We start from the raw sequence: 8,573 nt of genomic DNA, 5'->3' as shown, positions 1-8,573 counted from the left end.
TGTACAGGAGCCATCCTCAAGGGTGGGGGATGGGGCTGAGTCAGTGAGGGGGCTCCCTGGAGCAGGAAAGCTCCCTGTGTGCTTAGGTCCTCCCAGCCCCCTGTCCTGCAGGGCCCACACCCCAGAGCTCACTCACCAGGATCCTGCAGGCTTCGCTCAGGAAGGCGGGGATGGCAGGGGCCGCCCCCTCGGCTAGCTGGCTCCGCACGAGCGTACGCAGGGGCTGGTAGCTGAGGAAGGGTGCGCACTGCAGCAATGCCACCCTGCACGCCTGCCAGAGAGGGCGAGAAGGAAACTGGTTGAGTCCCTGAGCGCAACGGGCTGCTAACTCGCAGGCTCTGTGTGGCTTGGGGGGACTCCGCTGTGCCGGAGCAGCAAGGAGCCACCTCTTTGCAGAACCTCCTCTGGCCTGACGCTTGTTCCCCAGGCCCTCACAACCCCCATCTCCAGCTTGGCTGGGTTGTGGGGAGCCAGGCCCGAGTGCTGGTGCCGGGGAGGTACACTCCTGGAACAGGGAAGGGGCCATTCCCTGTGGGTCCCCGGTGGGCGGTTAACAGCACTTCCCAGTGACCAATGTACTTGGCCTCCCCTCAATCCCAGGCACTATCGGGGGCTGCTACTCGGCTGGGGCGGGGGTGGTGGTGGGATTGCTGCAGGAGGCTGGTCATTCCCAGACAGGAGCTAGCACACAAGTGAGGGCAGGGCAGCAGCAATGGAGACTCAATCGGCCTCAGCGACCTGCCCTTCCCTGTGGCCCTGCTTGGGTTAGGTCACTTGCTAGGGGCCAGAGATAGACCTGGACCTGGCCACTAAACAGGGCAGGCTGTAAAATGGAGCCACAGCCGTGGAGAGGCTGGCTGGGCAGGGAGGCTGGAGGTGCCTGTGGGGAATGGAGGAGGAGAAGGAAACCCCACAGATCTACCCCACAGCTACACTCTGAGGGCTGGCAGAGCTCTGTGTGGGGTGGAGGAGGGCTGGATTAGTGGGGGGTCCTGGGTGCCAGAGGGCAGCACTGAGGAGATCTGGGGCTTGGAGGGGGGAGTTTGCACCTCCCTTGCCATGTTGTTAGAATGCCCCCAGCCACCCCTGCCCCTATGAGCCCTCAGCTGCACTCACCTGGGCCACCTGGGGGTCCCCGTCCTGTAGGTGGATGAGCAGCGTCCCCATGCTCTTCTCCACCTCAGCCCCAAAGAGGGATGACTTCTTGGAAACAAATTTGCTGAGGTGGCCAAAGAGCTCCATGGAGGCCCGCCTCAGGCCGCTGGTCTCCTGCAGACAGGGGGCGCAGGGTGGTTAGAGGGGACAGGCTCAGGCCCTCACATGCTTTGGGAATCAGCCTGGCAGCTGCGGAGCCCGGAGAGGTTTCAGCTAGTTCAAACGACAGGACAATTCTCTGCAAACTCCCCTCTTTCCTGCTGGGCCCCAGGGCTGCTGAACAATTGTGGGCCCAGGGCCCAAGAATGATTGCATCCCTGCCTCCCCTAGCAGAGGAGCTGAGCTGCCCCACAAATCCAGAAATGTGCCAGCATCGGACACTGAGCCCCCTCCACGGGAAGGCAGGTCCTGAGCACCTTCCCCTGTGGGGTGCCCTATAGCGCCATGGGGCCTGCCCTGCTTGGTACTTACATCCTCAAAGAACGTTCTCGCCTGCAGGGCCAGTGGGACGGCGACGTGAGCCTTCAGAGGCGCCTTGGGGTCCCGCAGCATCCAGCAGAGCCCTTCCATGGCTTCCAGAACGGTGCGGGGGTCGCAGCATTCGCACACGGCGCGGACAAAACTCTCCAGGATCTTGTCTCGCTTTTTCCTGACCTGCAGAGAAGGGGTTGGACGCCGCTCGGTGAGCAACGCTCTGTCAGCCTGAGTTTAACCAGAGTCCGGGCAAGTCAGCCTACAGCCTAGTCTGCTCCATAGGAGCCACAGGCTGGGGAGAAGGGGAACCAGGCGCTTCCTACCCAGCCCTCTCTGCCTAGTCTCCTGCCATTCCAGACCCACCTTGTCCGGGAACTCGGTCACTGCGTTCCTGAGGCCGTGCAGCGCTCTGCCTCGAACGTGGATGTTGCTGTCCTCTGTCCGCTGCAGCATGGCCTTCACAACCTGCTTCCGCATCGCCTTGGGCTCATTCTCCATCAGCAGGGGGCTGCCGAGGAACTAAAGGGACCGAAAGGAGCTGTCAGAGAGGGCTGGGCGAGGCCAGGAGGAGCAAGGGGAAGGGAGTATGATCAGGGGCCAGGAGGTGACATAGATCCGTACCGACTGCTGTTCACGAGGGGCTGGCTTCAGCTGAGCTTAACAGAAGTGACATGTGCAGGGCAGAACGCTCCCTCTGCTTCCAGTGGGGTGCTCCCAAATCCCACCACAGAGCCCCCAGCAGAGGGATTAATTTACAAGCAATACACCACCGGGACCATCTCTCATTGGCTGACCAGCTATTGGCCCCCTGTTCCATCAGCTTCTGGGCCTGGCTAACCCTCCCCCCTGGTCTTCCAGGCTCACCTCTGCGAACAGGGCGGTGCAGGCCATGCGTTCACCCTCCTGGCTGGCCTGGAGGCTGGGAAGAAGAAGCTTTGGGATGCTCTTCAGAGCCAGGTTTGGGTGGGTCACTATGGCCCTGGGGGAGAACAAGAGTTCGTGTTGACGTGTGCATGACAACCCTGCACATGCCGGAATCCGGCCCGGTCCCGGCCACCCCCTCCCATCTCTGCCCCACTGGGCTCCAGAGCGAGAACGTGACTCCTCCAGCCTCTGTCCTCACCTGCTAAGGAGAGTGAACCCCTCGGGCTGGGCCTCCTCCAGCAGCTGCCAGCCTCGCTCCTGGTCCATTAGCTCCACAGCTGTCTGACTGCCCCTGAGGCGCAGCACCCGCGCCAGGGCCTGCACGGCCATGCTGGGAAGAGAAGGAGGCAGGAGATGGTGATGCAGGGATTCCTGCTCTCTGGGCGGGGTGGGGGCGGGCAGGACTCCCTTGCTGCAGCACTGAACGGATCAGGGTGAGCCTAGAAGCTGCCCCACTTCTGCCTTTGGTTCTCCCCCCGCAACTGTGGGGGCAGGGGGGAGTGTCTGCAGATGTGACCTTCGCTCTCCTCCAAAGATGTGAAAATTGCCCCTCCCCGCCCCACCCAGGAAACTGACCCTGGGGAGAAAAGGACATGCAGTGCCCCCCTGAATGCCCTGCTGCCCTGAGCCCTGCCCCCCAGGGCCCACTGCAGAAAAGGGGTGAAGTGGCTCAGTGACAGGCCGGGCCTGTCCCAAAGCCTTCAAAGTAGACAGTAAATAGAGACAGCAGCCAGCTCTGCCCTGCTCCCCAGCTCTGCTCCCCCTCCCCCCGCCCCCGGCTCAGCTCCCTCATCACCCTGCTGAGCTGCCCACTCTGAGGAGCTCTCTGGCTCCCTGAGTATCCGGGGGCAGTTCTGCCCGCTCCTAAGCACGAGAAGCCTGGCTGATCTGAACCCTCGGTCCCCCGAAGGTGTCGGGGGTCCCTGGACAATGAAGGTCCAAGAAGGAAGCTTCCCCCTCCTAGGGGCTAGCCCAGACACTGCGTGGGTGCTGAGATCCATTGGCCCCACACATTACCTGCGTGGACTGGTGTCACTGGGCAAGTCCTGCTGGGCTCCCGAGAGGTGCCGTGCCGGGGGGCAGGCGATGGCGAGGAAGCAAGAGGCGAACAGGTCGTCCTCGCGTCCCTCCAGCGTGTCCGCTTGCCCCAAGGCCCCGATCAGCTCCCACAGGCCGCATGTGGTCTGGAAGGGAAAAGATACAGTCAGAAGACCGTGGCCCTGCGCAGAATGCAGCCGGGAAAGAGGGCTGAATGCCAGCGATGGGAACTTACCGCCGGGGGCAGCCGGGCTGGCTGGGGGCAGCTCCTGTCCTGGGTCTGCCCACGGTTAGCCCGGCCTTTCTCTGGGCTGTCGTCCAGCAGGATGTGCAATACCTCCCTGGTCAGCATGGGGTCTGCACCTAGGAATCTCCAGATGGCCTTGGCGGGGCTGTGACGGACAGAGGGACGGCAGGTAAGGAATTCACACAGAGGACGGGCCCAGTTGGTACACACCAGGGATGATGCCCTCCGAGGGGTGACGGGCCAGAAGCAGCAGGTTGAGCCTGCTGGTGGGTGACCTCAAGGCCCTTCAGGAACTGTCCAGTCCTAAGGGGTTCATACCCTCCTGCCCGGGCACTGCCAGGGGGCGCTGTGTTACAGAAAGGGATGGGTGGACGTGGCCAGACTCACTTCTCCCAGCTTGGGGGCCCCCTCCCTCCCTTGCTGCCTTCTCCTGATGGGAACCAGAAGGGCTGGGGTTAGAGCCCCCATGGGGGAAAGCAGTGACTCTGGGCTCAGGGGTGGGGTCTGGTGTGAGGAGGTGCCCACCCTTGGGAGGGGTTAGGGCTAGGTGCTGGGCTGGATCTCCTGAACTGGGGGGCAATGCAGTTAGATTGGCCCCTCTCCTGCCTCAGCCTGGAGGGATGCCCTGCCGGGAGTGGGGGGCCATGCTGACAGAGGAGGTGACCCTGCTCACATGGGATCTCTCCTGGTCTGTGTAGTGATGGGGGGGAGTGGGGGCTGGAAGACTGTTCTGGCCTCCAGCCAGCCAAGCCATTGCACAGCCGAACCGGGATGGGGGGACTGGTTAGCAGTGCACAGAACGAAGTGGGGGAGGGTGACAGCTGTGTTTGGAATAGCTCAGCTGGGGGAGCCCTGAGCCGGGGTTCCCAGAGCACACGGAGCCCTCCAAGGGACAGGGAGGCTATGCCGGGGCAGGGCTGTTCCCTGGGGGCCTGTGTGCAAGGGGAGGGTCTGTGCTGCATGTAACCGTGGTGCTGTGGAGTGATCCCATTAAGGGGGGGCTTGGAGGCCGGAGTGGGGTGTTCTATCCTTTCCCTGGGGCCGGCGCTCACCGTTTGTAAGGCCAGGGCATCTTCAGGAGGATGCTGACCGCGGCCTTGGTGTGTTGTCTGGCCAGTAGGTGGAGAATGTCTCTCGTCCCCTCACTCAGCCGCCCCCCCCCGGGGTGGGCTCAGTGTGTAGGAAAGAGCCGCCTGGAGATCCTGCACCTGCAGAGGCAAAGCAGGGGCTGAGACCCTACCCCCGCTGTGGGTGGGTGGCAGGCAAGGGCCAGGAGGAACTGGGCAGGCTCAGAAACAAGGCAGCGGTCACATGGCCCGGCGGAGGCCATGGATAAACTCTCCTAGCGAGTGACTGAGCCGAGGGGGGTTCTGGGTTCGGTACCTTGAAACCCCCACCCGTGATCCAGCACCGTAGAACTAAGGGTCCCAATCCCGCTGCCCAGTGACACCCCACCCCCCGGATATCCCGGCTGTACCTCCCCTTGTGACAACATGCCTGGGCTGCTTCAGCACCAGAGTGGGGTGTAAGCGTCTGGGATGCATTTCCATCCTGTACGTCAATCCATGCCCACTGGGCAAAGAGTCAGTGGACACGGGGGACCCCACCGCAGGCTCTGTTCCTCCAGCTGGGGGATGGGTCTGGAGATAGGGCACATTTCCCAGGGAGTGAGCTGGGCAAGCCAGACTCCTGGGATCAAAGCCTGAAAACCATTACAGGGCCGTGCCCAGCGGCCCCCTTGCAGACAGGGCATGGATGGGTCCCATTGATCAATGATGGTGAGAAGGGATGTCTCCCCTCCACATCCTCCCTCGTGCCCCAGGAATTCTAGGCACGGGGCAAGATGGAGCTGCCCGAGATGTCAGCATGGTGCCTCCAATGCCCAGCCATTACTTGGCCCTGCAGCTCTGATTCTTGCTCTCTCAGCACCGCCTCCATGACGCCCGCCAGCTGGTCTGCACACTCCTCCTTCTCCAGCAGGCCCAACAGCAGGGTGAAGCTGAAGGGCATGAGGTCACTCGACTGCAGGTGCTTCGCGATGAGCTGCAGGGAAAGGCACAGGCCGAGTGTGAGCAGCGAGCCCCGGCCCGGGGAGGTGGGTTTGCTCTTCGGGGAACGGGGACAGAGGCACTGGCAGCCTTTGCCCAGGGCTATGTGAGTGGGCACTGGAGCCCATACCCAGGAATTTCCATCTGCCGGCTCCTCATCGAGGGAAGGAGCCAATAACCCCCCTTTCCCATGTGTGTGTCTGTCTCTCCAGCCACAGTCTTTTACTCACCATAGCAACATGGACAGGGTTCTCTCTGCAGCTGGCATCCTTCTGCGTCTTGCTCAGCACGCTCACCACTGCCCCTGTCTTGGTGTACACGACAGCTGCACAAGAAACCAGCAGTGCTCAGGCAGAGCTCTCAGGGCCGGATTCTTCCCCCTCCCCTTTGAGCCAGATCAGAGGTGCCAAAGAGCCAGACTCCAGCCGCAGCTGGGAACGACCAGCTAGGGTGAGCTCTCAGCTGGCTTCTGGGCCAACTGCCCACTCTTCACCCTGATGTAGAAGGTGTGTTGGGGCTGGGGTGGGATCAGGGGAGGTCCCAGATGGTCCCAGGCACCTGGTGAAGGGCAGAAGCCAGGTCAGCCCGGGAGGTACCAACCCACTTCTGCTCTGTGTCCCTCTGGTCAGGGCTGCGATGAAGGCGCCATGTTCTCTCTGCAGCCCTGCTCGCTAGGTAATGGCCGGGGCTGTGAAGGCTGAGAAGTGGCGACTGCTTCCGCTCTATCTTACCTTTGCAAGGCGTGAAGAGCCAGTAGAGAGCCTGAGATGCCCAGTATCTGGTGGCCTCCTGAGCATCGAAGGCCTGGCTTGTCAGCAGCCCGGCCATGTAGCCCTGCTCTACCATGGGTTTCAGGTCCTAATGGGCCACCAAACAGAAATTGAGGGCATAGGTCGGGACGAGCCCAGCTCTGTCTGTATTCCCCCCACTTCCCGTGAGTGCTGGGGGGGGGGGCAGCAGGATCTGCGCTGCTTACCTCGGTGATGGCTTTGAAGCGGTAGAACATGAAGAGCCGGGCGCTGGCTCTCACAGCTCGGCTCCTCTCCTGGGCCCGGGGAGAGCAGATCCATGGCTGCAAGTGCTGGGGAGCAGGGAGAAAGTCCTGTGAGCGGCAGCAATGCCGGGGCGACCTCCAGAACCTGCTTCCCGCCCCAGCAGGGAGAGGACATGGAGCATTTAACCTCTTCTCCTCCACTTCCGGACACTGGAACTCAGCGCTCCTCTCCTGTCTGGGGGGCGTTGGCACAGGTCTGAGGGTCTTGGGCTCAGCGCTTTGAGGATTCTCCCCATTGATCCTGTAGGGTCTCGGGGCTGTTTCCTTCAGGGGAACAGGGGCTCCAGGCCAAATGTAGGAGGCCAAAGTGACACCCTGGAGCAGGACTAGGATTGTCTTGCTGGATCCCAGGGTTGGGTGTATGCCCCAGGGGGACTGGCTAGTTCATCGCAGCTGGGAGGCCTGCTCAGCCCCCTCGGGATCAACTGGAGCCTTCCCTCTTGTGGTTCGGGTAGAACCTGACCAGCCGGCCCATCCCCAGATGGCCAGTGCGAATGGGCCCCTCCCCCTCCCTATCATACCAGAAAGAGATGCAGTAGCGTGGTGGGGGTCAGGTGCTGCTCCAGGAATGTCTGCAGCACAAGATCCAGGCCCTCCCAGGGCAGTTCTTGGAGAGACTGGAGCAGAGAGAAGCAGGGAAGTAAATAACAAGGGAGGTGGGGTGCACGAGGCAGGGGGACGAGTGAATCCCCCCGTCTGGAGCCAGGTGCTGTTGGTATTCGGGGTCCCTTTACCCAGGTGATACTGATCCCCCTGCACATAGACATGGGTCTCACCTGGACCACGGGCTGCCCTTCCCCAAAGAATCCTTCCTCCCACCTGGGCTCCCCAACACATGTACTGAGCTGGGCTCTGGAGGGAAGGCCTCCTCCCTCCCGCTCTGGAGGGGCCCCAGCTGCCCCCCAACACCCCGCTGGCTCCCCAAGGGCTGAGCTGTTCATCCCGCTCCAGCCAATCTCTGTTTCTGTGGCAGGGCGAGTCATGGCCTGGCCGTGTGGCTGTCCCGAATCTATGCTTTGCTCCCTCTGCACCAAATGCTATTTAACGCTCTGGGCCAGAGCCTCAGCTGGTGTAAACGGGGGTAGCTTCTAGCTCCCTGGACCAAGAATCCAGGGTAATTCTATACAGTCTCACAGACACTCACCTCTACAGCTGTTCTCCCTGCCAACCCCACTGCAGAGTTAACTGCGTAGCCACTTGTCACCAGCCCTTTGGAAAATAAACCGAGGGGCTGGATTCGGCTGGACACGCAGCTCTCTGCATCGGGCCAGGGTCCAGCTACTCAGCAGGGGGGTGGCTGAGTTTCCCAGCCAAGGAGGCAGGTGGAAGCTGCAGCTTTGTCCATGCCTCACTAACCTCTGCCCGGAGAGTGGAGCTTTTTGCCACCTCAGTCCCTCTCAGCTTCGCCAGTACTGGGCGCTGAATCATGGCGCTGGCGATACAAGTCCCGATGGTCTCAGCCTCCTGTTCCTTAGACAGGCGAGGCTCAAATTTCCTGAGTGGAAGGAACGGAGCAGACGGGGCCATTAGACCGGAGACAGGTCCTGGCATGAGTCAGGTTGAGTTTGATGGCTCGAGGGACAGCTCCCTCCCTTAGCAGCAGAGCTCCAGGGGGCATCTCCAGCAGAGCCAC

At 62.0% G+C, this 8,573-nt stretch overlaps 2 protein-coding genes across 2 annotated transcripts; both read right to left on the bottom strand.

Annotated features, from left to right (window-relative positions):
* Positions 1-136: 136 nt before the first annotated feature.
* LOC135980269 (protein maestro-like) lies at positions 137-2,629 on the bottom strand (the record flags this gene model as incomplete). Its single annotated transcript, XM_065580311.1, has 5 exons — positions 2,494-2,629; positions 1,993-2,148; positions 1,627-1,809; positions 1,117-1,269; positions 137-271 (listed from the first exon to the last, which is right to left on the bottom strand). Coding segments are annotated over exons 1-5 (654 nt in total), but the record flags the coding sequence as incomplete, so codon positions are not given.
* A 2,761-nt stretch (positions 2,630-5,390) lies between these two features.
* LOC135980268 (maestro heat-like repeat-containing protein family member 1) lies at positions 5,391-8,435 on the bottom strand (the record flags this gene model as incomplete). Its single annotated transcript, XM_065580309.1, has 6 exons — positions 5,391-5,881; positions 6,117-6,211; positions 6,618-6,744; positions 6,863-6,967; positions 7,462-7,557; positions 8,297-8,435. Coding segments are annotated over 6 exons (778 nt in total), but the record flags the coding sequence as incomplete, so codon positions are not given.
* Positions 8,436-8,573: the final 138 nt, after the last annotated feature.

This window comes from Chrysemys picta, unplaced genomic scaffold (assembly GCF_011386835.1).
Source record: "Chrysemys picta bellii isolate R12L10 unplaced genomic scaffold, ASM1138683v2 scaf2461, whole genome shotgun sequence".
NCBI lineage: Eukaryota > Metazoa > Chordata > Testudines > Emydidae > Chrysemys > Chrysemys picta.
This window is presented reverse-complemented; position numbering and strand designations above follow the sequence as displayed.